The sequence below is a fragment of the Marmota flaviventris genome, chromosome 1 (assembly GCF_047511675.1).
Source record: "Marmota flaviventris isolate mMarFla1 chromosome 1, mMarFla1.hap1, whole genome shotgun sequence".
NCBI lineage: Eukaryota > Metazoa > Chordata > Mammalia > Rodentia > Sciuridae > Marmota > Marmota flaviventris.
The window spans coordinates 24,279,857-24,307,111 of record NC_092498.1 but is presented as its reverse complement, the minus strand read 5'-3'; the positions used below and the strand labels follow the sequence as shown (position 1 = coordinate 24,307,111).

The 27,255-nt window shown below is 41.6% G+C and overlaps 2 protein-coding genes across 4 annotated transcripts in view; both read left to right on the top strand.

Annotated features, from left to right (window-relative positions):
- The window catches only part of Ahcyl2 (adenosylhomocysteinase like 2), a 193,257-nt gene extending 186,216 nt beyond the window's left edge, over positions 1-7,041 (top strand). For all 3 annotated transcript variants that reach the window (XM_027950123.2, XM_027950122.2, XM_027950124.2), the window contains 4 exons: positions 2,061-2,129; positions 2,252-2,330; positions 3,584-3,704; positions 4,058-7,041. In XM_027950123.2, the coding sequence (XP_027805924.1) occupies positions 2,061-2,129; positions 2,252-2,330; positions 3,584-3,704; positions 4,058-4,064 (276 nt within the window). In that variant the 3' untranslated portion in view covers positions 4,065-7,041. The remainder of the gene's footprint in view (positions 1-2,060; positions 2,130-2,251; positions 2,331-3,583; positions 3,705-4,057) is intronic.
- A 4,390-nt stretch (positions 7,042-11,431) lies between these two features.
- Strip2 (striatin interacting protein 2) overlaps positions 11,432-27,255 on the top strand; it is a 45,552-nt gene continuing 29,728 nt past the window's right edge. Inside the window, exons 1-8 of the mRNA XM_027950150.2 lie at positions 11,432-11,572; positions 16,703-16,772; positions 21,110-21,184; positions 22,424-22,558; positions 23,852-23,972; positions 24,742-24,810; positions 25,014-25,120; positions 26,064-26,191. Of these exons, the coding sequence (XP_027805951.1) occupies positions 11,432-11,572; positions 16,703-16,772; positions 21,110-21,184; positions 22,424-22,558; positions 23,852-23,972; positions 24,742-24,810; positions 25,014-25,120; positions 26,064-26,191 (846 nt within the window). The remainder of the gene's footprint in view (positions 11,573-16,702; positions 16,773-21,109; positions 21,185-22,423; positions 22,559-23,851; positions 23,973-24,741; positions 24,811-25,013; positions 25,121-26,063; positions 26,192-27,255) is intronic.

Here is a 27,255-nt window from a genome sequence, read left to right as displayed (position 1 = left end):
GTTCTTTTCAAGTTGAAATACTTTATCTTCATTGTCTGATGTTCTGTCTTCTAAGTGTTCTACTCTGCTGGTAGTATTCTCAATTGAGTTTTTAAGTTGGCTTATTGCTTCCTGCATTTCTAGGATTTCTGTTTGTTTGTTTTTTATAACCTCTATTTCCCTGTATAGTTGATCTTTTGCTTCTTGGATTTGTTTATGTAATTCATTGTTGAAGTGATCTTTCATTGTCTGATTTTGCTGTCTGATGTCTTCCTTGAGACTCCAGATCATCTGAAGCATGTATATCCTGAATTCTTTATCTGACATTCCATCAGCTGCAGCTATTACCTCTTCTAAAGTTGAGTTGACCTGCAATGCTTGTGGTCCTTTCTTTCCTTGTCTCTTCATACTGTTCGCGTTCCTTTCTTCTTGGTGAAACTGTTGTGCTATTGAATTTTCCCCCTATATATTTATATTGGTCTTGTATAGTTGCAAAGTCTCCCTCGCAGGCACGGGTGGCGGCTCTGCCCCTCCGCCAATTGGGGCAATGTGCCTACCACGCCGGCAGGCCGCTGGGCCTGCTCTGCCAGTCGGTAGCAGGTCCGCCGTCCTTGCAGGCGCGGGCGGCGGCTCTGTCCCTCTGCGGGCCGCTAGGCTTGTTCTGTCGGTGGTCGCCGTTCTGCCTACTTTGCAGGCGCAGGCAGCGGCACTGCCCCTCTGCAGGCCTCTGGGGCTGTACTGCCAGTGGGTCGCAGGTCCGCCTACTTTGCAGGCGTGGGGGGGGGCCCTTGAATACTATTAATGAGAATGTAAATTTGTACAACCATTATGAAAAACAGTATGGAGGTTCTTCAAAACTAAAAACAGAACTATCATCCAGCAATCGCACTACTTGTATATATCCAAAGCAAATGAAATAAGTTTGTCAAAGAGACACCTGCACTCCATTGCAGCACTGTTTACAATGGTCAGGAAATGGAAACAACCTACGTGTTCATCAACTGATAAATGAACAAAGAAAATGTGTACATATAAACAGTGCAATACTATTCAGCCATAAAAAGTATGAAATCCTATCATTTATGACAATGTGGATAGAACTGGAAATCATTATGTTAAGTGAAATAAGTTAGGCACAGAAAGGCAAATACTGCATGAAGTCACACATGGAATGTTTAAAAAAAAATGGATCCCATAAAAGTTGAGAATAATATGGTGGTTACCAGAGGATGGGGAGAATAGCAGAGAGGGAGGGATGTGGAAAGGTTGGTCAATGGGTACTAAGTCATAGTTAGATAGGAGTAAAAAGTTCAGGTGTTTTATTGCACAGTAAGATGACTACAGATTACAATTACGTACTGTGTATTTCAAAAACTAGAAGAAAGATTTTTTTTTTTTTTTTTTTTTTGTACTGGGGATTGAACCCAGGGGTGCCTAACCACTAAGCCACATTCCCAGCCCTTTTTAGTTATTATTTTGTAACAGAGTCTTGTTAAATTGCTTAGGGCCTTGCTGAGTTGCTGAGGCTGGCTTTGAATTTGCAGTTCTCCTACCTCAGCCTCCTAAGCAGCTGGGATTACAGGCATGTGCCACCACTCCCAGCTTAGAAGAAAGGATTTTGAAAGTTTTCACCACAAAGAAATGAAAAATGTTTGAAGAGATTGATATGTTTACCCTGAATTAAACATTGTATAGTAGATACATGTATTTAAACATCATATGGTATCCCATAAATATGTACAATTTTAGGGTTTTTTTGTTTTGTTTTTGTACCACTGAGGCTGGCTTTGAACTTTTCATCCCCCTGCCTCAGCTTCCCAAGCTGCTGGGATTACAGGCCTATGCCACTATGCCCAGCCAATTTTACTTTTTATGTACCAGTTAAAAATATTTTATATAAAAATTTTAAAATACTTAAAAAATAAAATAGATGTCAAGTAACTTGTATGTATTGAACACCTGCTTTTTGTCCATCAATGTTAGTAGGGAAGGGTTTGGGAAATGGCAGTCATTCTCTTCTCTCACTCCTCAAAGGCCAGTGACATTCCTAACCCCTTTGTGTCTTTACCTTTGACCACTAGGGCCGTCTACTGAACCTAAGCTGCTCCACAGTGCCTACATTTGTGCTCTCAATCACTGCTACTACTCAGGTGAGACCTCCAGAGTAGAATAGCAGTGGGCTGAAAAGGGTCCTTAGACCAGCTGGGTTTCACTCTATACAGGGTAGATGGCTGTGAATGGCACGTCAGCATCTATCTCTCTGCTCTTCTAGGCTCTCGCCTTGATAGAGCTTTACAATGCTCCTGAGGGTCGCTATAAGCAGGATGTCTACCTGTTGCCTAAGAAAATGGGTAAGCACATGCTCTTCTTTCCCCATTCTTTCTTTTGTTCAGAGTCAGAGGCTAAAAAAAGGAAGCTTGGGGCATTAATTTCTTATGGGTAGGAAAATCTTTATCTTATAAAGTAGTAGCTAGGAGTCCTAGGTTCCACTCCCAGTTGATTTATCCCATTTTCCACATGGGTTGCCCTAGCAGAGTTCTGACATCTTGTTGTGATTTAGGTTACCTGCCTGTGAATTTTAAGGATTTTTATCTCTCAAAGTATTTTGTATGTAAGAATCTCAGAGAGTAAAAAATATCCCCCTCCAAAAGAGAATCATCTCCACCATGTGACATCTGATTTATTCCATTCTAGGCTGCTTGCTAAACAGCCCCTGCTTTTCATACTACACCTTCCAACAACTAGCCCCCTTGCCTGAGATCAAGGAAAAGACTGAGTGGTTCTTGGTAGGAGTGTAGTTATGTGGGTGTTTGGTACAAAGGTAACATTAAACTCTACTAAATTTTTAAAAAGCCTGCCTTAAACACCTGAATTGACCCAGTGTGTTTACAGATACCTCAGGCAAAGATCAGAGAATATATCAACTTCTGGTTTTGTTTTAGCACCTGTTACAAATTGGATATTTTCCCTTTAATAGACAATTAAAAGAATATAAAGGAAATACAGCAGTTCATGTTCTGACTGAATATATAATAAAGTTGAGAAGACCAAATACTTAAGAAATTACATAAAATCATGTTATTCATAATTTATGAATATTTACTTATTGTACAGTGTATTTAGATAATAAAATGTAAACCAAAACTCATAAGACAGAAGAGTACTGAAAGTAAAGCAAACAGTCTAATAGTATTCTTAGTTATTTCTTTCCAGTCTCCCTGAGTGACCCAAAGAATAGAGTCCAAGGCAGAACCAAAGTTGTAGCCTCCCATTATTTAGTCCTCCTACTATCCCATTTTTTTCTTTTAGACCCTAAGACTTATTGCTTTTTTCATCTCTCTTTCACCCCTCTGGGAAGAAGGAAAGGTTGAAGGCTGAAAGAAGAAGAAATGTTACAACTTTGAAAGGCACTGGGCTTCAAAAAAAAAAAAAAAAAAAAAGCAGCCATTCCTTAGAATTGAGGGTCAGTGAGCAAAAGTTAAGTTTTTTTCACTTGGCTTCAGGAATTAGAAGGTATCTTACAACTTTTTCAGGCCCTACTTAGGGAGGACAGCTAGATAGGAGGCATGAATGCTCATACCAGGGCTTCTGTGGTCTATTCCAGATGAGTACGTGGCAAGCCTACACCTGCCCACCTTTGATGCCCACCTGACAGAACTGACAGATGAACAGGCCAAGTATCTGGGACTCAACAAGAATGGGCCCTTCAAGCCTAATTACTACAGGTGCTTGGGCTTCCCAGAAACCAGGGAATCCTGTGTAGTGAAGAATTTCCTGCTCTGGAATTGGTCTTATTTTCCCCTACCACATACATCTGCATGAACACAGAATAAACCCACCACCCCCTCAGTGTCACCTGCAAGAGATTCTTTGAGACCTTCTGCATACATTAGTGTTTCCCTTCCCCAAGAAATACTGTTCTTTTTTCACTGATGTGAAGAAAAAACACAATCATCTACACTCACCATACCCTCCAGAAAAGCCCCTGCCTCCCTGTTACACCTTAAGTAGGCTCTTCTTGTTCTGTCATCCCCCACTACCTGATAAAATCAGTCTTATCTTTTTTTTTTTCCTCCAGGTATTAAGTGCCTGTAACTCAAGCCAGAAGACATTATAAGGAATAGAACTCCATGCCTTTTCTCCACTACTATCCAAGAAAGACCTAGCAAGCTGCTCCTTCAATCAGCTGCCCGCCGTGCTCACCCTGTGTGTTAGGTTATTTATTTATTAAAATCTAGAATCCTGTGCCTGTAGCCTTGGCCCAGAGTGTGGTTACTGCTCCGAGGGCCATGAGAGCTACAGAGGACAGACTGAGGAAGGAAAGAAATGGGGGACCCATTCCTAGTGCATCATACACATCATTCCCCATTGACTCTGAATCCTCAGCAATGGCCATTTTTCTCATGTTCAGGCTCAGGAGTTAGTCCAGGGATTCCAGGCCTCCTGTTCCCTGGGTTTTCTGGAATAAATTTTTAGCAGCTGCCTTTCTTAGCTTTGGCCCTTCCCCAGGTGAGGCCTTTGGGAGCCACTGAATCAATGTGACCTGAGTTCCCAGCCTTGACCATCACTATCACTGCCTTCTCTATAAAAAGGCTAGTCAGGAAGGAGTGTTAAGGCCTTGGCAAGCTGCATTAAGAACTTAGCTGGGCCTGTGACTGTGCCTACTGGGGTGTCCTTCCTTACCCAGCATTCCTTTCTTCTTGAATATTTATGTCCATTTTGATGCTTTCTGGTTCCAAGAGGGATATACCTTCATGATCTCGTCAACAGCTCTGATGTTTGTCAGACTTTTTTTTTAACCATCTTTCCAACCCCATCAAACTCTACTCAGGAAGTGAGAGCCAGTACCACCAGGACCCATAGTTTTGTTTTCTTGTCATTTTACTGGATATTTTCCCAGGAAGACCCCTTCAGATTGGCATTGTCTCAGAAAAGGAGGGCTTGTTGTGGAACACTGCTTGCTTAAACTTTTGTTATTACCTAAAAATACTTCTGAAACTAAGTAGGGAAAGGCATACTTTCCCAGGGATTTAGAGGTTTAAGTCTTTGGAAATGGGACAGGTGTTTTAGGCCCACTACTTGACACTCTCAAGAAGCAGGTATGTTTGTTCCTAGAAAAGACTTGGCAGCTTGACTGGCTGAGGGGTAGAGATGACACTATAACCTGTATCCAGATGACCAAAGCTAGTTTGACTAGCTTGAACCTCATCATTCATTTATCCCTTTGGCCATTGCCATGGTAAAACCAACTACAATTTGATCAGTGGTCTTTCTTCAGCTGGCATATCTTTGTGTTCTGACCTTTTTAAGATTTCTGTTTCAGAGTTCATTTCTTGAGTAACTCCAGCATTATAAAAAATATTAGTAATGCAAGCAACATGGAATTTTATATCCCACCCAAAAGTTGAATTCCTGTTAGAGGCTAACTTGCTGACTTTAAGGTTTCCATTTGGGACCACATTAGTTCTAAGGATTGAAGTCTGGAATGACTCTAGGAATCTTGAATGAAATAAGTCTCTCTTCCCTCAACCAACCCTATTTAATGCTCTCATGTTTGTTTCCCTTTTTTTCCTTATGATGGTCTGCCTCAAAAGTCTCAAGACCAAGGTGACTCAAGGAAATACCAGACCATCCAGAGTTACTAAAACCTTCCTATCCTGACCACCCTCTACCTCCACCCTGTTCAACTTCCCCTGGTCTTCACATATACCCTTAGAGCTACTCTGGAAATGTCCTTTCTTCTGGAGATACGGAGGTATAACTTGGTAGATGGCTATTTGCACCATTAAATAAAATATAGACTCAGCCCATTGAGTCTGGTTCTTCAGAGGCCATTTCTTAGCACTATTGGAAAAGTGCCATATACGTGACTATATTCTAATTTATAAGGAAGACTATAAATGCTGAAACTTCTGCTAGACTAATAAGTTCTTTTGCCTGCCCAGTTCTGATGGTTGTATTAATTGGATCTCTTTACCAAAAGATTCAGATCTTACCTCATCTATGTCCAGCAGATTCCATTAGACAGATATCTGGACTCTTGCCTATTATGTTCTTAGACCAAAAATCATAACCTGCTGTTTCTCAGCAAAGCCTTGCTCTCTGTGGAGCTTACTATGTGCTGGTACTTTTAACACTCTGTCTCACGATAGTGAAGACACTCACTCCAAATAGAAGAGGAGCCACATGGGCTTCTAAGTTAGGTTGTCAGTGTTGCTGCCCATGGTGAGCTATTTGCCTCTGAGTTTCAGATGACCTCCCTTCCTCTCTCTCTGGGGACCCTGTTTCATCAACCATTAAAAAGAAGGAGTCCCAGGCCTCCTATTTGGATTGTTTATTAATGTTGGAATCTGATCATTATTCCCTCTACCCTTGGAATCAGACCAAATATGTCTTCTTTCCTCCAGCCTCTCACCTTAGATGCATCCTAGGTATCAGGAGGCATGGGAAAGAAGGCTGATTATCTCTTTGTATGTGACCCTGGCCTGTGGGGATACATACTATTTTATCTTCAATGAATTCATGCTACTTTCAAGGTCTTTTTGCCTTCTTAATGGAAATATTCAATTTCCATTTTTTCTCACTGAGAAAAAAATGCATCTAGTCTACTTTCCCTCTGCCCTCCCAACTCCCCATCCTACCTTCCCAAGTGAGCATGGCTCTCTGTGGCCACACACTCCTGCAAAGCTTTTTTGCTGCTTGGCTTTTATCTGAACAGATCTGAAATTGCTGCTCCTGTGGTTATCTCAAAATTAACTTTGTCATGGTTTAAAAAGAATCAAAATGCATTGTTGCATTAAGCTTTTTTAATAAAGGAAAATTATGGAAAGAAAATAGGCAACACCAGCAAATTATATGTGGACAAGTCCTAAACTATACATACATATATATATAAAAAAAAATCATCTAGTTCTCACTATCATCTTATTAAAAGGAACAAAAACTTCTAAGGATCGCCACTTCTGAGAAGCTCTTGGAAATCTTTATGTCTAAGTGATTGTATTAGATCAGCAATAATGATTATGTAATCTCAAAAGACAAATAAAATATTCTTAAAATGGATTCTTGTCTTGAGAGTATTCCTTCTGTTAACTAGGAACTCAGAAATGAAGTCTCTGGGCAATGAGCTAGCAAGCCTGCTATAGGGCAAGGATGTGAAAAACCAAAGCAGTTACTACTGGTGTGTTAGAGTTAATTATACCTTGAAACCCTTATTCCATGCTGGGCCACTCCACTAATAGCTTCTCCTCTCTCCCACCACCACATCCTGGCTATGTTTGTAAAGAAGGTGCCTTGTCAGAACCACTACCCTGGGGAATTGAGGCTATAGTCTTATCAAGGTAGAGAAACTAAAGGATGGTTCTAGGTCCTTCAAGCCCTCTATGCCCTGCCTTTAACTAGAGAGTACAGAACGTTAATATCCCCACAATTTGGGACCAAAGGATCCAGATACTCAGGACGTAGTTACAACCAGCCAAAGGGAAGAGCAAAATGAATCATGGAGGATTTTTTTGTTTTGTTTTTTTAAAAAGAGAGAACTTTTTAATATTTATTTTTTAGTTTTTTCGGTAGACACAACATCTTTATTTTTATGTGGTGCTGAGGATCAAACCCAGCACCACCGCGCATGCCAGGCAAGCGCATTACCACTTGAGCCACATCCCCAGCCCATGGAGGTTTTATTCTAACTCAGGTAACCCTGGAGGATGAATCCATTCACCTGATTTTTCCCAACTACCAGGGTAGCCATCTCCTTTAATTGACAACCTAAACTAGTTCTATGTACTATATGCAAGGTGTTTTCCTCCCTATCAGAATCTTCTGCCTCTTTGATTTCCATTTATTTAAACTAAGGGCCATTGGGTTAAAATATTTGGGGCAGTTGGTAGTGGCTCAAAGCTTGTGCCATTCCAGTTAAGAGGAGAATGCTGCTAGCAGCTAGTAATGAGGCCTGTGAGTCAACTGGCAGGATTTGTTCCCTTCCAGCAGGGCTTGACACCTCCTTTGTGAAGAATGGAAACTTGGGTACTTGGGTCTTAGTTTCAGACTCACAGGGTCAGCCTGGCTGCCCACTGCTGTGCAAGTTTCTTTACCTCACAGAATTGTGGAGAGGAACTTGGACTTTGAATCAGATTAATTTGGGTTTGAATTCCAGCTCTGCCATTTACAGGTTTTGTAAGTTAGCCAAATAATAAACCCAATCAAAGCTCTAGTTTTCTTGCCTGTAAAATACATAATGCATATCTCTTAGGACAAAGATTTAATGACCTGTTGTGTAAAAAGTACTGCTTACGAAACCTGGCACATACTGCTTAGTGCATAAACATTAATTCCCTTTCTCATTTTAGGGCCCTACAGACTCTGTTGAATTATTACACCCACACATGCCCTTTCTGCGGAAAAGAGGGTGTTCTATCCTTTTTCTACTGTATTATCCTGGCTGCCTAATACCCTAAAAAACAAGGTACTTTAAATCACCCTGCATCTTATTTAAGACAATTTAAAGTTATCTCAATGCCAAGTGCTATCTACTTAATCAAGTATTTGACTCCATGGATTAGAGCGCTTAAATGGGAAGAAGGTATGTTTGATCCTTGTGACTAGTAACTATACCTAATCTATACCTCTAAACCTCTAACAGCAGCCTGAGTTTCAGTACAAGGGAAATTGGTAGTGTAGGGTTTGGGGGATTTTTTGTTGTTGTTCTTTTGGTATTAGGGATTGAATCCAAAGGTGCTTTACCACCAAGCTACATCCCCAGTCTATTTAAGGACAGGGTCTTACTAAATTGCTTAGGGCCTTAATAAATTGCTGAGGCTGGTCTTGGAACTTGTGATGGATCATCTTGATTCAGTTTCCCAAGTTGCCTGAATCACAGGCATGCACTACTGCACCCAGCTGGTAGTGTAGGTTTTAAAATAACCCAACACTGTGGCCATCCTTGCAATATGAAAAGACATGTAGACCAGACCTGACTAATTAGCTCCCAAGTATATTTGTGGGTGTCTTTGTGGTCAGTGGTATTGATGACTGTCATTCTTTCATTGAAATATAACCTAAAAGAAAATTTGTACGCCAATTCCGTGGCCAATAGTATCAAGTTTTCAGTTAATCTGTGGACTCTTGTTACTCCTTCCAGTTTTTTTTCTGGATATTTTCCTATATATGACAAGTTCTGTCATATCTGTTCATTCTTTGCAATCTCCACAGCACCAATTTTTCAAATCCCTTCTTTGAAAGTAAAGCCAGGTGGAGCTCTAGGGTCAGGATAGGCCAGAGGAGATAAGAAGGCCTATCCTCATTTCTGCTCCCAGTAGATTTCTTTGCCCTAGGGATAGGCAGGAAAATGAGCAAAGCCTCAAAACTGACCACTGGTAGAGATTTCTGCCTCTTGTGGGGATACTACTGATTTAGTAGGCTCTCAAAAGAATATAAAATTCTGGGACTATCTGTCCTGGAGGTATGACTGCTTAGGAGAAATATTGGGAGAAAGAACAGTAGATAATGAATTATTTTTAGTAAGAAACTCAATGGGCTGTGCTGTGGCAGTTTTATCAAATTAAAGCAGTGATGAGCTAGGCGTGGGTTGTGAATTTTAATGCAGAGTATAAATTTTTAAGAGTTTAAAAATTATTCTCTGAAAAAATTTCAAAATCAAATAATTTAGGCCTTGAGCCAATGACTTTCTTGGAAATTCACATCAGCTCAATTCTGAAAACTAGGAGACCTCAATAGGCCATTTCACTACACAGGACATCTGCAATATCTAGAGGCAATTTTGGTTGTCACAGAGAATGCTACTGGCATCTACTGAGGGGAGGCCATGAATCCTACAATGCATGGGACAATCTCTCATAATATTTTTTTCAGCCCCAAATGTCAATAGGACAGAGGTGGTGAAATCCTGTGTTAAACCTACAGAAATGAAGTATACAAAAATTAATGAAACTTGGCCCTACTCACAAGAAGTTTATATTCACGTTGGGGCAGTCTTGGGAATGGGAGAGTAATGGGAAGATGGGTGAGGTCAGTAAGGAGATGTAGGGGATCATAGAAAGGAACCCAGAAATCTCCAAGTGGTGTTTTCACATGCCTGCCGTGATCTGTCATCTACCAACTGGCAAAGGGAAGAATGAGGGAGAGAGATGGCAAGAAAGGGATGGAGGTATCCCTAAGATATGGAAAAGGGGAATAATTCCTTTGGGAAATGCTAAGATTTGTATCAAGGCAAAGAGGAGTGTCAAAAAGAAGGCTTTCTGAACAAGAAGGGGGTGATAACTAGAATGTTTAAGGAATAACCAAAGTCAACCAAGAAAACAAAAGTTTCCTTCAGAGAACAACATAGGCAGGACACAGACAAGATACAATATGATACATTGGGAACTGCCCGCAAGGAGTACTCTGTGAGTACTTGTTTCCTCATCAATAATAATTGATTCGTGAGCATAACCTGTCAGAGGCATGACTGATACCTGTAAAGTGCCTAGTGTAATGCCTGCCTGGCATCAAGCACAGTTCAACAAGTCCCCAAATCCTTTCCTACAGGAACTGGGCTGTGGATAGTGGTCTGGTTCCACCCATTCCCTTCAGTGTGCTTGTTTGGAGCTTCCATTACCAAGTCAGAGCTGCCAAAAATATTTGCCACAAGCTGCTTTTTGGATAAATTCAGGAGATGGAAAACCACACAACCTTCAATTGCCCCTAGTAACTCTGAGCCCCTAGGAAGGATCTTATAAGAAAAGGAAGGAAAGGAAGAAGGGCTTGCTGTCTATTCACACTATGAGTAAGGTGCCCGTACAGCAGAGAAGGGAAGATGACCAGGAGCAGCCCTCAAAGCACCAATCCTACTCCTCAACCCTCAGTCCCCTAGCCAGCCTTCACTCTGGGAGGGATGCGTTCTCTTCAGAAAGCTTCCCTAGAGAGCGAGTTCTTCCACCCGGCGGTGCCAACCTTCCCCTGCGGCTAAACGGAATATGGGACGTATGCAGGAGCCAGGATTTGGGGATCTGGAGTGTGATAATAGGGAAATGCAGACGCAGTGGGGCAGGGAGCGGTGACTAGAGCTCCCGGAAAATGGAAGGAGGGAGAGCGCTCCGAGACACCAAGCGAGAAGCGAAGACGTAAACCGCCTTAAGATCAAGGACCCGTGGAGGGAGGGAGGTGGAGCGGGGAGCCACCTAAGAGTGTCGAGGCACCAGCAACGCTGCAGGAATTAAAAAGAAAAAGAAAAAAGAAAAGAAAACGGGGGGGTAGGGAGGAAAATATTCCTTGAAAGAGCCCCCACCTCCTCCAAGTCCCGCTCCGACCGGTCCAGCAGCCAATCGCGCAGCGGGGTGGGGCCTCTGGGAGGGGTCACAGCCAATAGTGGCGGAGAGGCAGGGCCTGGCTCGGGGCGCGCGGCGGCGGGGTCGCCCCGGGCAGAGATCGCTGAGGCGCGCCGCTGACCCGCGGCATGGAGGACCCTGCGGCGTCCGGGGCCGGGGGACCGCCCACCAATGGCAATGGAAACGGCAACGGCAACGGCGGCGGCAAAGGGAAGCCGGCGGCACCCAAGGGCCGGGAGGCGTTCCGCAGCCAGCGGCGGGAGTCGGAGGTGAGGAATTCGGAGAACCTTGGTTGGGACTGTGAGACGCCTGAAGGCGGGAAGCGGCGGCTGAGGTGATTCAGCCTCGGCCCGGGAGCCCCCGGCGCTCGCGGGCGGCCCTCCTGGAGCCGGTGCCTGCAGGGTCCACCGCAGCGGGACTTGGTTCTGCAGCGCGACCCTTCGCACGTCTGACTGTGGGGCTTGCCCCAAGCCCCTCTGGCCTCCCCTGCCCCCTCTGGCACCAAGACGCAGCGCGGTAGTGAGCGTACCAGATACTTTTCAAATATTAATCTCACTTGTTCGTCCCAGGAAGCAAGAATTCGGATCCGGTTTTACAGGGGAGGGAAAGACGCAGAGAGGTTAAGGGGCCAACCTCAGGGGTGGGAGGCCATAGCTGGCTGCGGGAGGGAAGGTCGACGAGTGCGTGGCCCCTTTCCCACTCCGGGGTGCCTGCGATGGGCCCCCAGGCTGGTCTACATTGGCCGCGGGTCTCCTGCCCTTCTCCTGCCACCACCTACCCCGCTGGGTGTGGGGAGCACTTGCGGACATCGGGCCCCTGCCCGTAAGGGTTAAATAAGACAGAATTCAGGTTGGGGCTGTTTGAATGGAACTAGATACAGCTAGGAGTGTGAATATTTGGGTCTCTTCCTCCTCTTCTAAAAAAGAAATCCTAACTAGGACGACGAAAGGACTGAATTATTATCACTCCTCCACACCCTCACCCAGCCAGTTTTCATCAACTATCCAAGAGTAGAATTGGATCTGAGCAGGGATCAGGAGAATAGATCAGAAACTGTCAGAGGTGGAAGAATCTTTCGGTATCAACTGGTCTATCCCTTTCATTTACAGAGTAAAAGAGACAGAACTAACTTGTCCAAGATCAGACATCTGGCATAGTGAGCGGCTAAGAACACCAAGCTTCTTGGTTGGTCAAACCAGGTTTTGAATCCCACACTACCTTTTGCTGTCTATGTGGCTTTTGGTAAATTACCAAACCTCTCTGAGCTCCAGTTTCTTCATCTGTGAAATGGGGTTAGCTGCCTACCGCAGAAGATTGTGATAAAGTCAAAATGAGATGATTGAATCTAAAATGTTCAAACAATTCATGTAATTAATTGGTCAGTACATAGTAGCTCTTAACTATATTACTATCATCATCATCATCAACATCATCATCATCATCAGAGCTGGTACTAAAAGCTAGGTCTTGGTGTTCCAGTCCACAGTTTATCACTGGATAGTATTTCACAGCTTCCCAAGTGATTTCAGGTATGCTTCCTAATCAGACACAAGCCACATAGGAATTGTTATCTTCCTTTTCATTATTTTTCCCCTCCCTCCCCAGCAATTGAACCCAGAGCCTAGAAAATGCTAAGTATGTGCTCTACCACTTAAACTTCCAATCCTTGCTTTTTAAAAGATAGAGGTAAAGGAGGTGAAAAGACTGGCCCAAAGTCACTACCTCATACAAGCAAGAGCTCAGCCCTTTTGTCTTCTGGATCATATCTACATCATCTCCCTCCTGAGGGATCTGGTGTGCTTCCTTCCCCTGCAAAATTGCTAAAAAAAAAAAAAAAAAAAAAAAAATTGGTAGGGGATGAATTATTTATTAATTCAGCAATACATTGTTAATTCAGAACCTACATGTTAAGTTCTCAGTCTCACAAAGTTATTGAGGCCTTTTGATATGTCAGGCACTGTTTTAGTTTCCAGGGATACATCAGGGAACAAGAAAGGTCTTTGCCCTTGTGCAGTTAACTAGAAAGTGGGGGCAGGAGGCTGACAATCAGCAAATAAAATAATTTTAGAGTGATATAGTCTATGAGAGAATTCAAAAACACTCCCTACCCCTAATCTCTTCTGAAGTAGGAGGCATGTTCCAACTATCAAGTTGTCCTTCAGGAAAAGGCTCTGATAGTACTTTGCTTTTGCCAATGAGCTTGGTGTCTGGAGACTCAGAGCTTTCCACTTGCACTACAGTTTACCTGCTTATTGTCTGCAGCTGTATTCTTCATGCCTGGAAATGAACAACTGCAGTGATCATCTCTATCTGGGTTCAATGCCTGCCGAAAGCCTAGCTGGAAAGATTAGCTTTCCTCTACCTTGCACTGCAGCAGGATGTACCTGTCAGTACATCCCCTATCACTACAATACCCAGAAGCCAGATCTGTTCTCTCTCTCTTTTTTTTTTCCTTCTCTTTGCTGTCCTGTGGAAGACAATGCTTAGAGGAAATTATTTTCTTTTTTCTCTAGGGCTTGTAGATAATTACTAGAAGAGAATTACTGTTGGTACAGGGGGCACTGTTGACCCACCCTCTTCCAAAGCCTTAAAGGTACATGAACATCTCATGCACTAAAAAAGGAAGTTAGAGAATAATTATTTGCTTAATAAGAAGATTCATAGCTGGGTTCAGTGGTGCACGCCTGTAATCCCAGTGGCTTGGAAGGCTGAGACTGGAGGATTGCAAGTTCAAAGCCAGACTCAGCAAAAGCAAGGTGCCAAGCAACTCAGTGAGACCCTGTCTCTGAATAAAATAACAAAATAGGGCTGGGGATGTGGCTCAGTGGTTGAGTGCCCCTGAGTTCAAACCCCTGAACCACCCCCTGCTGTAAAAAGAAAATTCATAATAGGTTTTACCCCCGCCCATCCCCAGTACCATGAAGAGAAGAGGTAAGAAAGAAAGGAAGGAAAAAAGAAAAAGATTTCACTCTTACACTTCTTTTAGCCAGATCTTCTTGTTTATTGGTTCCTAAGGTCCTTGACAAAGTTTTAAATGTTGTGTGGGAAAATTAAGGGCAACAAAGTGAGTTTTTCTAAAATTTAACCTCACTATATTGAATTCAAAGGATGTATGCAATTTAAAATTTTAAAACAGTGGTTTTCAAACTGTAGGGAGCAACCTATAAATGGGACCAACTTTTTATTTTTTTATTTTTTTGAGGAATAGGATAATAGAAAACATCAGTTCATCTCATATAGTAAGGGTAAATTTTTATTCCAGTTCTTGTATGTTATATAAATTATATTTATTATTTTCTGAAAACACTGTTTTTAATGAAACCACTTTATTCTGAGGTTGTGTTCTTCCCATTTTTGGATTATTAAGCTTTTTAAGTTCCTCCTTACCAGAATAAGAATAAAACATTGTGGGTTGTAGCTTATGGTTGAGCACTTGCCTCACATGCATGAGGCACTGGGTTTGATTCTCAGCACCACATAAAAATAATTAAATAAACTAAAGATATTGTGTGTGTGTGTATATATATATATATATATATATATATATATATATATATATATATATATATTTGTGCCCATAATAAAAAACTTGGAAATCTTTGTTATAGTAGAGTTAAACATGATTACATGATTTGCTTTGTTGGCAGTGTAAGTAAACATCTTGTGGTATACAGACAGCCACAAAAATATCCATTAGAGTTGAAAATTCCCTTTATAAGAATTATAAGAATTTATAAGAATCTTAGGAAAGATCCCAAGTATTAAAAAAATTGTAAGAGTATTATAACTTTATGTTCAAAATTGGAGAATTGCTTAAGTAAACCAGTAGATATCCATCCATGTATGTAACTATTTAAAGTAATTGTCATAATAATATGAGAAGAATGCTCTTATAATAAAATATTAAAATTATAAGTAGAGTAACCACCCACATTGTGCTGCCAAGTGCTAGGTGTTATGCTAAGTGCCTTTCCTATTAACTCATTTAGTCCTTATGTCAACTCTGTGAAGTAAGTCCTATTATTCTCATTTTACAGATTAGAAAACTGAGCACATCAATTTCCAACAATTCCCTGACACACCCTGGATATCTTACATTTCAATTCAATTCTGATACTACCTAGAGTTATCTCATACCCTACATGTTAAGTTCTCAATCTCGCTTTAGATACCAGCCCCAGTGGGTAGAATAACTCATAGAACTCAGGAATGCATATACTTATGATTACAAATTTTTAGTAAAAGATACAACTTAGAAACAGCCAAATGAAAGGTATGAGCCTAAAGTAGAATGGAGCATCTATGCCCTCTATTAGGGAACCATACTCCTAGCACATTGATTTGTTCACCAACCCAAAAGCCACCCAAGTAGTTGTTTCATGGTTTTCATATGGAGTTTCATTTCTTAGGCATGATTAAACCATTGACCATGTGACTGAAATCAGTCTATAGTCACCACAATTCAGGTGGGGTGGTGCTAAGTTATATCTTCAAAACATACACTTGGTTTTTCTGGCAGGGCCAATTCCTCCCTTGAAACTATCTAAGGACCCTCCATGAATCACCTCATTAGCATAACTTCTGATATGGTTGACAGGGGCTCATTATGAATAACAGACAGTCCTATCAAGAAGTTCTAAAGTTATTAGGAGCTCTGTGCCAAGAACCAAGGGCAAAGATGAAATATATTTTTTATACCACACTGAGGCACAGAGAGATTAACTTGCCCATGATCACATAGTATGTGGCAGCTAAAATTCAAAATTTTAAAGTTGTGTAAAAGAAAATACCCACAAAATGCTTAAAGAGGTAGGATTATATTAAAAGTATTTTTAATATGGTTATATATGCAACATCATAGGAAATTAAGCCTTTAATTCAACTTGGAGTGGAAATGGTACCCCATTTGACAACCTTAAGTTGTGGAATATTAGGGCTGAAAAAACTCTGTAAATGAGGACCTGTGATCCACAGTATGAGACATGCCCCAAATCATACAGGGGGTTAATGACAGAAATAAGGCTAGGATCCATTTCTTGTTCTCTAATAAGTTGTCCATCTCATTTTTTAAGGTATCAGTTAGATGCCCCTCTGGTCCATGTTTATGTAGATTAGATAAGGGTACGGGTTGTAGATTTCATTTCTGCTAACAAATCATGTCCTTTACCACTTTCTGATTTTTATATAGGAACCCTCATCTCTTTTTATACTAAGCCTCAAGTTTTAGCTTAGAAAAATGAACTTCTCGGGTGAAAGGGCCAAATGGGACTTTGTAATTGATTCCCTGATCTAACCTTGGCCTCCAACAGGGGAAGAAGGTGAAATGAAGGTATAAATTTCCCTTTGCAAATCCTTTCCCCAAGTTACCTTAGTTACCAGAAAAAAAATTTCCATTACAGGGTTCTGTGGACTGCCCCACTCTGGAGTTTGAATATGGAGATGCAGATGGGCATGCAGCAGAGTTGTCAGGTATGAAATATATGGGTCACTAGGAAGTGGAACAATAACCAGGAGGAGAGGAAAGTGCCTGTGATCTCTGGCAGCTTCTCTGGTCTCAGCAAGTGGCTGTTGAACAAAGGCTCTTCTCCACATTGCTTTTCCTCTCCATTCTCTAGTGGTAATTATCTCTGTGTTTGTTTTCATATTGTCTTTTGTGAATTCTCTTTGGCTATAGTGTTCTTTCTGCTCACCCTTATTTATTTGTTTTGGTACATTTTCAAATCAGATTTTTCTTCACCTTCTTCCCATCAACTTCTTTCTCTTCATGTCTTTGCATGCCCATTCTTTCTGCTACCCTCTCTTTATCCCTTAATCTCTCTTTCTCTTAAGCTTCTCTAACCTCCATCTTTCTCCCTTCCATTAATACCTGCCCCTCATGAAAATCTCAGCAATGTCTAAAGAAAATTCTAGACAACTGGCCAGCTGAGCAAGACTAGACATGTCACCTGCAGCCATCACAGCAGAGCTCTGCTTTTGAATGTTTGTGAGTTGGAGTTAAGTGATCCCATTCTTCTTTCACTTTGGGCTGCTTCTCTGTCTGGATTTTTAGCTTAGGGTAAACGTGACCTCACATTAAGGGCCTCAGTGTTACACATGTTATGAATATTAGTTATTAATAAACGAGCTTCAGTGGAGATGGTACAGAAGTTAAATATTCTGTTACATGGAAGTGAGACTTTGAAACATACTTTTTCAGAGTAAAAAGACAAACATTTTAAAAGAAGTTTCTGTGAATAAGCACAGGGAATAAATTTTGTCATGAGTGACAGAGAAATAGAGAGCTAAGCTTAATAATGAACAATGGATTCAAATCCAGAATATGTATGTTTATATGTATGTATGTATATTAGAGAGAGAGGGATGGCCAAAGAAGTGATGAACAACCCAGTAGAGAAGTGAACAAAGAATATGAATATGAATTCATAGAAGAGAAAACTAAATGGTCAGTAATTATATGAGTATCTGGGGTGTAATTCAGTGGTTGAGTGTTTTCCTAGCATGCAATCAGTCCCCAGCACCACAAAAATAAACAAACATATGAAAAGATGTTCAGCTTCATTAGTAAATGGGGAAAGGCAAAATAATGAGATATAACTTCACAGTATTCATATTGCAAAACTTAAAAGCCTAAGATTGGTGAGGATGCAAAGAAATGAGCATTTTTCTGCACTGCTATGTATAACAGTATAGGGAAGCTAAATATAAAGTTGGAAGGCAATTGGACTTGAACTTACTATCTTCCTGCCCCAGCCTTCTGAATCAATGGGATTATAGGCATGTACCACCATGCTTACTTAGATAAAATATTTTCAAACAGAACAATATAATGTGTTGTTTACAGCTGCATACAAATCATATCTAATAAAATTGAAAATATAAAATCTATTATGACCCAGTAATTCTATTAGATATATATTCTAAAGAACCTTACACTTGGGCACAAGAAAATGTACAAAGATGTTTATTACAGTCTTGTTTTTAATTCTGAAAATTTTAAATCAATCTAAAATACCCATCAGTAGGGGAATGGATAAACTATAGTATATCAGTGTTATAGTCTACTTGTCAGGAGCTGCTCTGGAAATAAATACCCTTAAGTCCTGAGCAAGAGATACTGAACAATTATTGCACCCCACAATAACTTGGGTTTTACCTCTGCTTAGGAGTAGGCGTTACCTCATGGGGTTAAGTTACCCTCACCTGTTCCTTTGTAATCCTACCCCTTCTGCCTTCTTTGGATAGAATGTCCTAAGAAACAGCTTCCTCTCAAATAAAAGCCCACTTCCGAACTGCTCTCTCTCTCTCATCAGCCTCTCGTGATCTTCTCTTGCCCCCCTTTTTGGGGAGCCTGAGGCCGGGAGCCAGGGAAAGCCGTCCTGAAGCTTATAAAAGGTATTCTGTGTCTGTGTGGTATTTTGCATCACCCCAAATTCACACAAGTGACTTTAGTTCAGCATGGGCAGCAGTCTACACTGTAGCCATTAATATAGTTGATCTGTATCAACATGCTTCTATATCAATAAATGCTAAAAACAAAAGTTGGTGGAAAGCAGTGACAGCACAATTTATACAATATGATACTGTTTTAGATAAAAACATTTTTGTACTTGGGTTTGAACTCAGGGGTACTCTACCACTGAGCTCCATCCCCAACCTTTTTTATTTTTTATTTTGAGTCAGGGTCTCATGAAATTGCCTAGGCTGGACTCAAACTTACTATCCTCCTGCCTCAACCTCTTGAGTTACTGGGATTATAGGTGTGTGCCACTAGATAAAATCTTTTCAAACAAAACAATATCATATGATGTTTACAGATATACACATGTGTAGTAAAAGTATAAAAGTGGAGATGTGAGGGGCTGGGGCTGGGGCTCAGCAGCAGTGCACTTACCTGGCATGTGTGAGCACTGGTTCAGTTCTCAGCACCGCATATAAATAAATAAAATGAAGGTCTATCAACATCTAAAAAAAATTTTTTTTAAAGTATACATGTGAAGGATACACACCAATTTTATTATAGTGATTACTTCTAGAGAAGGGAATAAAAGACTGGGGAGCAGTCTGAAGCAAATATAGCAAATGTTAACATTTGTTTAATCTGGGTAGAAGATACACAGGTGTCTTAAATGTGTTTTTACTTATCTGTATATGAAATCTTGAGATCTAAAACTTAAAAAATAAGAACTTTAAAAATCAAAGCCCAGTACCTAAGAGCTTTTGCTTATTTTTCTCCTATTCAAGTACTAACCAAGTCCAATTCTTCTTAGCTTCCAAGATCAAATGAGATTGGGCATATTCAGGGTGGTATGGCCATGGACAAGCCTTGTTCACATTTCTGACTGGGCTTGTAGTGCTCTACTCATAAAAAAAATAGTGTTGGGGTGTAGCTCAATGGTAGAGAACTTGTGTAAATTCAATCCCCAGCACTGCAAAAAAAAGAAAGAAAAAAATTAAGTCACAGTGAAATCTTTGCCTGCCTACATATGCCTGTAGTCCCAACTACTTGGAAAGCTGAGGCAGGGGGACCATTTGAGCCCAGAGGTTCAAGACCAGCCTGAGCAACTTAGTGAGACCCTGGTTCAAAAAATATATAAGATATATAATATCCACATTCTCCACTAATGACTAAACTATTTAAGATTCAGAGATGAGATTTGCTTCTGGTCACTCCCAGATTCTGGAACTTGGGACTCAGAAGCTCTGACAAGGTGTTTCTCATTAGACAGCTGACTGAAATATAAAGGAATTTCTCTTTTTTGTAATTATCTCTGACAGGGGAGTGGGGAATAGAGATTTTAAGGAACTCTTGTTAATCACCTATTGATTTTTAAAAACTCAGTTCTTTATCTTCTATAAGACAAGGGTACAGGTAGAATGTTCTAGAATTTGTGTATTTATAGGAATGAACATTTTTATTCTCAAGCTTTCTGCATTTTATATTAGAGACTACTGTTAGTTAAATTAGGTTTTCCTGAGCATAATCAGCCCTTTGGCAACCATAACTGCTTTCTACATGGTTTGCTGCCCAGGTGGCTATGGACAGAAATCTAAACTTTTATACCTTTCAAGGAAACACATCAGGGAGAGAGTGAACTGGCTCCAACCCTGAAGAGCAATCAGCAGGTATTTTTTCAGTCCTTGTGCTGGCTTCCTGAACAACACAAGGATCTTTCCACTAAATTTCAGGAGTTGTATTGCCTTTCTCTTCTGTAGAGATAGGATAGTTCCATTCTGGGTTGACAAAATAGAATGGGCGACTGCCCTAAGAAACAGGAGGGATGACTTTAAACCTTCTGTGCTCCAACCCTCCTCCTGGTCCTCACCAAATGTCGAAGGCTGCCTTCTCTACTGCAGCAGCCAGCTGGCAGGAGGAGGACAGGTTTGATGGTTTAATCACCCAGGGACACAAGTGGCTATTTTTAACTGCTCTGAAAGGGAGGAAGCTGGCTCTGAATTGAATTGGACACAGGAATGTGTTGGAAGTTTAGCTCTTTCATGCCACCCTCTCCACCTTGCCCTCCCGCTTTTTTTTTTTGGGGGGGGGGGGCAGGTACTGGGGATTGGACCCAGGAATGCTTAACCACTGGACCACATCCCCAGCCCCCCTCCTTTTTTTTAATTTGGGAAAGGGTCTCACTAAGTTGCTTAAGACCTTTCTGAGTTGCTGAAGCTGGCTTCAAACTTGCGATCCTCCTACCTCAGCCTTCCCAGTTACTGGGATTATAGGCATGCACCACTGCGCCTGGCCTCAGTCCCTTTCTTTAGGGTCTCCCAAATGTGACCCTGTTCTGTCTTTCCTGCCACAGAATTGTATAGCTACACTGAGAACCTGGAATTCACCACTAACAGGAGATGCTTTGAAGAAGACTTCAAGACTCAAGGTGATCCCAGACCCATACTCATAGAGACATGATTTTTTCCCTCCATGATATCCCAGTCTGATCTATTAAAAGGCTGTAGCAAAATATAACTCTTCAGCTTCCTCCCCCATGACCATATACTCTTGTACGTGGGATACAGGATTCTCTATATCTCAAATAAAGAGGTAATGGGGTAGAAGCAAGAGAATCTTGAGCTGGGCTTCTTTCCCTGGTATAAGGGTCCAAGAGAACAGAGGGGTGGTAAGACAAGGCTGGACTAGTGCCCTTTTGCCTGATGGAACCTCATGCCTATCTTAGTCTTTGACATTAATGTTTAACCTCTGCTTCTAACTCTGCCCCACTCTCAATAGCAATTTTTTGTGCCCACACTATGGTATCTTCAGATCTCTATTTTCTTACTTGGTAAAAGGCAATTCAATTTTCAATTCAACAAATGTGTGGTGAGTATGTGTTATATTAGATGCAGGAATCCGGGAGAAGATAAATTTTCCACTTCTACAAAGAGGTTATGGTTTATAGCAATGGGAAGATGTATACAAAACTAGTTGAGTCCAAGAGAAAAATACTAAATGTCATAGAAAAATAAAATATCTTAGGAGCAGAGTCTTTGACTGGAGCATTAGTGTAAAAGAGGTCATCTTGTATCGGGCCTTTAAGGATGATTAGGAGTTAGGTATGGATGGAGATAGCAGGAACTCCTTGAGAAAGGCAGAAAAATAGGACAGAATAGGCTCTGTGTATGTGTAAGACTGAGAAAATTTTGACGATGAGGCTACAGAATGGGTTCAGCACAGAACATTTTGGGTCCTTTTCCTGTTCCTTTTTCTTTCTTAGCTAAATAAGAAAAACTTTGGGCTGGGGATATAGCTTATTGGTAGAGCACTTGCCTAGCACGTGTGAGGCCCTGGGTTTTTTGTTTTTTGTTTTTTTTTTTCCCAGCACTACAAAACATAACTAATTAGGAAAACTTTTGGAAAAAATAATTGTTAGGGGGGCTGGGGTTGTGGCTCAGTGGTAGAGCATGCGCCTCTCACGTGTGAGACCCTGGGTTTGATCCTCAGCACCACATAAAAATAAATAAATGAAATAAAAACATTGTGTCCATGTATAACTAAAAAAAAAAAAAAATTAAAAAAAAAAAAGAATTGTTAGGGGCTGAGATCAGAGGTGCTATCAGGAGCCTTTCTGGGAAGGGTTGGCAATAGCCAATACTGTATGTATATGGTCTTTTATTCCCAGTGCAAGGGAAGGAATGGCTGGAGTTGGAAGAAGATGCCCAAAAGACCTATGTGATGGGACTTCTGGACCGGCTGGAAGTGGTCAGTAGGGAGCGGCGACTGAAGGTGGCCAGGGCTGTTCTGTATCTGGCCCAAGGTGACTACCAACTATTTCTAGAGACAAGTAGAGGCTGAGGAGGGAAGTGGAATGAGGCAAACTGTGCTAGGAAAGCAAGTTCCGCTTGCCTCTTAAGGACACATCTTGCCATGGGCTAGGAATAACCCACACTTATGAGGAAAATAAATTGGTGTCGGGTACTATTCTGGATCCCTTGGGATATGCCCTTATTAGGCATGTCAGAATTTCTTATGGGATTCTTTTTTCCTAATTTGGACTGTAAGCATATGTGAAGATTACCAAGAGAGTCAGTGTGGTCAAAGCTGACAGTGTACCACCAGCTAAGCATAGAGATGTCTTTCAGTTGTTTGTAGGCCCCAACACTGAAGGAAGGCAAGGGTATATCACAGATCACACATGGACACTCTGCATGGTTTCTTGTTGGCATTTTGAAGATTCAAGCCAACATAGCAACAGGAAGGGATGCTGTGAGTAATTTGGTGACGATTAGAACTAATTGAGATTAATTGGGGAACTCTTCCCAGAAGAGACCTGTTAGCCAGGTGTTGGAAAGGAAAAGGAGATAGATAGCCTACCTGGAGTAGTGAAAATAAGCCCTGAGATCAAATATAAGGATTGTTAGCAAACCAACTAGTTGGGAAATTGTAAAAGAAAAAATAAAAGGAGAAGAAAGAAGATGGACATTGAGTAAAGGAAAAACTATAACAAATAAGGTGGTGCCACCCCATCTCTTGGGTTTGATGCTCTGACTAGTGGCCAATATGGAAGTATTTTTGCCTAAGGATATTCTCTGCAGCCCACACAAGGCAGCCAGGAAGTGTAGGTAATTAATATGCTTCATGAGTCCAGCAGACCTCATAAAATGACTGACAGTAGTAAGTAAATGAAAAGCCTGATTATCTCACCCCTCTTGGATGGAATACTTCTGAGTTGTTTTATAGAGTTCCAGAACTTACTCTGGGGTTGAGTGTTTGGGGCTGCCTTCTCTATCTCATTTCTCTACTCCTCTACTGATTATTCCCAAATAAACTACTTGAATTTCAGTCCTTACTTATCTCAGGATCTGCAACTGGGGGAACCCAAACTTAAGACTCCCTTGTTGAGTACTTTGGACCTAACCCTGGAGACTACCTCACCTCTCCCCTTACTCATTTGATGAAATTCTTCAGGGTTTTGAAGTTCTGCCCTACATTTGTTAGTCTATTTATTAGGCAGGGTATTAGAGAAAAGCCTTAAGACCATGGGGCAAGGTGGAAAGAACTGGGATACCTGTCCCTGCTCAACCTCTATGGCAATTGTCTGGTCCTTTAGGCACTTTTGGGGAATGTGATTCAGAGGTTGATGTGCTACACTGGTCCAGGTACAACTGCTTCCTGCTCTATCAGATGGGGACCTTCTCGGCCTTCCTGGAGCTACTCCACATGGAAATCGAGTGAGAAACCTTAGGGGAGGGGCTGGCCTAGATAACCCTCTTCTTTGATGGTACCTCATGTTCTATGATGATTTCCTTAGTAGAGACACCTATAGGAGCTGGGTCTACTCAGCTCAAAGTTCACTGAAAGTTCCTTTCCATCTGGCCATTTCCTAATATTCTGTCCTCCATTCTTGAAGTTGTGTTCAGCCCCAGCTTTTGCCCCAACTATAGCTTCAATCCTGGAACCTATCCTGGTTGGGCTTCCTTTTTATCTAAGAACTTTTTCATCTCAGCCAAATTCTGGAATTCATGAAGGAAGCTGTTCTACCTTCATGAATATGACCCAAGAGGAACAGGACCAATTCTTGTCATTGTGCCCAATTCTTCCTAGAGTTTATAGCTCTAGCAGTGGCTTTATCTGCTGCTACTACAGTCACCCCTCATTTTGTCTCATGTCTGTCACCCACCAGTTTAGATGGGGTAAAATCTACTTCTTATTCATCAGGTATTGCTTAGCATCTGTTTTGTGTCCAGCACAGTGCAAGGAAGGCATATTGGGGATCATAAGAGGAATGATATCACAGAACCCACCTTGCCTGTCTTCACCACAGATGAAGGTTTGCTGAGGTGACAAGGGAATACTATGAACTCGCTTACTTTAGACCAGTTTCATTAGTGTCTGCATAGCCAGGGAATGACAGATGTTCTTGTTTATGTGCATGATAAGTGGGAGCTTAGGAAGAAAGTAGGCCTTATGGATTCCTGTTGTCTTCCTCCTCCCCGGCAGCAACAGCCAGGCCTGTAGCAGTGCTATTCGGAAACCAGCTGTCTCCATTGCTGATAGCACAGAGCTCCGGTAAGTAAGACTGACTGTGAGTTTGAGACAGGGACATGTTTAGCACCAGGTTACCCTTTCCCCAAATCCTACCACTAGGAAGTTGCCCTTTAACTAGTTTTCTTGGGTTGGACTCCCACTGGGGAGGTCTCCCATCTCTGGGGTCTCTGACTACAAGCTGAGAACTGTCTTGGAAACCTCATGTGACTCTTCTGTAACACCAGGGTACTGCTGAGTGTCATGTACCTAATGGTGGAAAATATCCGCCTGGAGCGAGAGACAGACCCCTATGGGTGGAGGACAGCACGGGAGACCTTCCGCACTGAATTGAGTAAGAAGTGGCTGCGCTCAAGAAAGGGTTGGAATGGAGTGCTAATGATGGAGGGGAGCAGAACATCTGCCCAGGACAGGAACATAGTCTTTTTATTTTTCCTTTTTCTTTTTAAAATGAACATACTTTCTTTTGGGATAGATACTACATGGCAAGCATAAGGACTGGGCTTGATTGTCCATTCCCCTGTGTCTATGAGCGAGGACTAGTCATAACTTCTCCATGCCTTGTTTTATATGCTTAGAAGTGGGGATAGCTATCCCTTTCCCATTCCATGAATCCTACATGAAAAAATGAGTTGAACCTCTTTGAAAACTGAGCTCTTTTCAAATGTAATGGTCATCTAACAGGGATAGGATGTGAAGGCATATGAGGTTTGTTTGTTTGTACCAGGGATTGAACTCAGGGGCTCTCAACCACTGAGCCACATACCCAGCCCTTTTTTGTATTTTATTCAGTGACAGGGTCTCACTGAGTTGCTTAGTGTCTCGCCATTGTTGAGTCTGGCTTTGACCTTATGATCCTCCTGCCTCAGCCTTCTGAGGTGCTGGGATTACAGGCATGTGCCACCTCACCTGGCTTGCATGAGGTTTTTTAAATACATTTATTGATGTGGGAAAGTGAAATGTGTTCCACGAAATACCTCAATTCCTTCAGCCAGAAAGCAATATCCTCATAAATGCCAAAATGACTGTTTGGCATTTATCCACAAAACATCACCCTAAGCTCTTGGAGTCAAGTCATTTTACCTCTATAGCTTCCCTTTCTGCTCTTGAGGGCCTTCCCTCTGAGTCTCACTAAGACTCGTTCTCAGGACCAAAGACTCTGGTATTCTTCAGAGTAGGCAAGCACTTTCCTTAGTGGGTTCAAAATCAGGGATACAGGGGCAGGGTTTCAGCTACTTTGTCCTCATTTTCTCACTTGTCTTTCTTTACACTTCCAGGCTTCTCCATGCATAATGAGGAACCTTTTGCCCTTCTGCTCTTCTCCATGGTTACCAAGTTCTGCAGTGGCCTAGCCCCCCACTTTCCCATTAAAAAGGTCCTTCTTCTGCTCTGGAAAGTGGTTATGGTGAGTCGCCGATCCTTCCCATTCCATCTCATCAGATCAGCAATGCATAACCTCAATTTCTTCTAGTCTGATTCCACGAGCTAGAGCTAGGCAGCAGAATGACCAGCTGTTAGCCAATAGCTAAGAAGACGTGGTAACAAAGCCATCCTAAAGACATCAGATATTCTATATCAGAGCAGGTTACTGTTTCTATTGGACAAATGGGAGATGCCACTCCATGAGCTGGAGTATTAATGGCACCTTCCCCTTATAGAGCTAATGTTTCATGGAATGAATACTGGCTGAAAATTAGGAGAAAGAGTTCTATTCATTCTAAGGAACCTTGGGAAATTCTGTGTATCAGTTTCTTTAGCTATAAAATGTTGGGACTAGTGCCTGCACTCCCTCCAGATAAACAAAGGATTTTTTTTTTTTTTTTACAAAATGAAGTTCTGGTAAGTATATGATTGCAAGTATATTCAACTAATCTTCATCTCTGGCTCCCATTCCACAGGACTGCCTGATCAACATACCCTTCAGGCAGACCTCATAGGGGGAACTGTCATTTGATTGCAGAGGAAATTAATTCTGTGGGCTCATAACATCTTCATGAGCCTCTTAAAAAGTAAGATTAAAAAAAAAAAAAATCCAGGTTTAGTGGCACACACCTGTAATGCCAGCAACTCTCGGGGCTGTGGCAGGAAGATCACAAGTTCAAAGCCAGCCTCAAGCAACTTAGTTAGGCCCTAAACAACTTACTGAGATCCTGTCTCAAAAACTAAAAAAGACTGGGAATGTGACTCAGTGGTTAAGTGCCCCTGGGTTCTATCCCTGGTTCCAAAAACAAATAAAAGTAAATTAAAATAATTTATGAAAAGGTAAGCTCAAGTGGGAAATTTTTAATAAACCAAGATCATTTTCTGTTTTTTCAGGGGAGGCTCCCAGGAATTCCCTTTCTAACTTCTGTTTCCAACCCTGGATCAGTAAATAGAGGTTTATCCTGACCTCTGAGCTCCTTAGACTGAAATGGGAACCATGTCTGCCCCTTGCTGTTTTACTACTTCCTTATTTAGAAGGGAATCTGA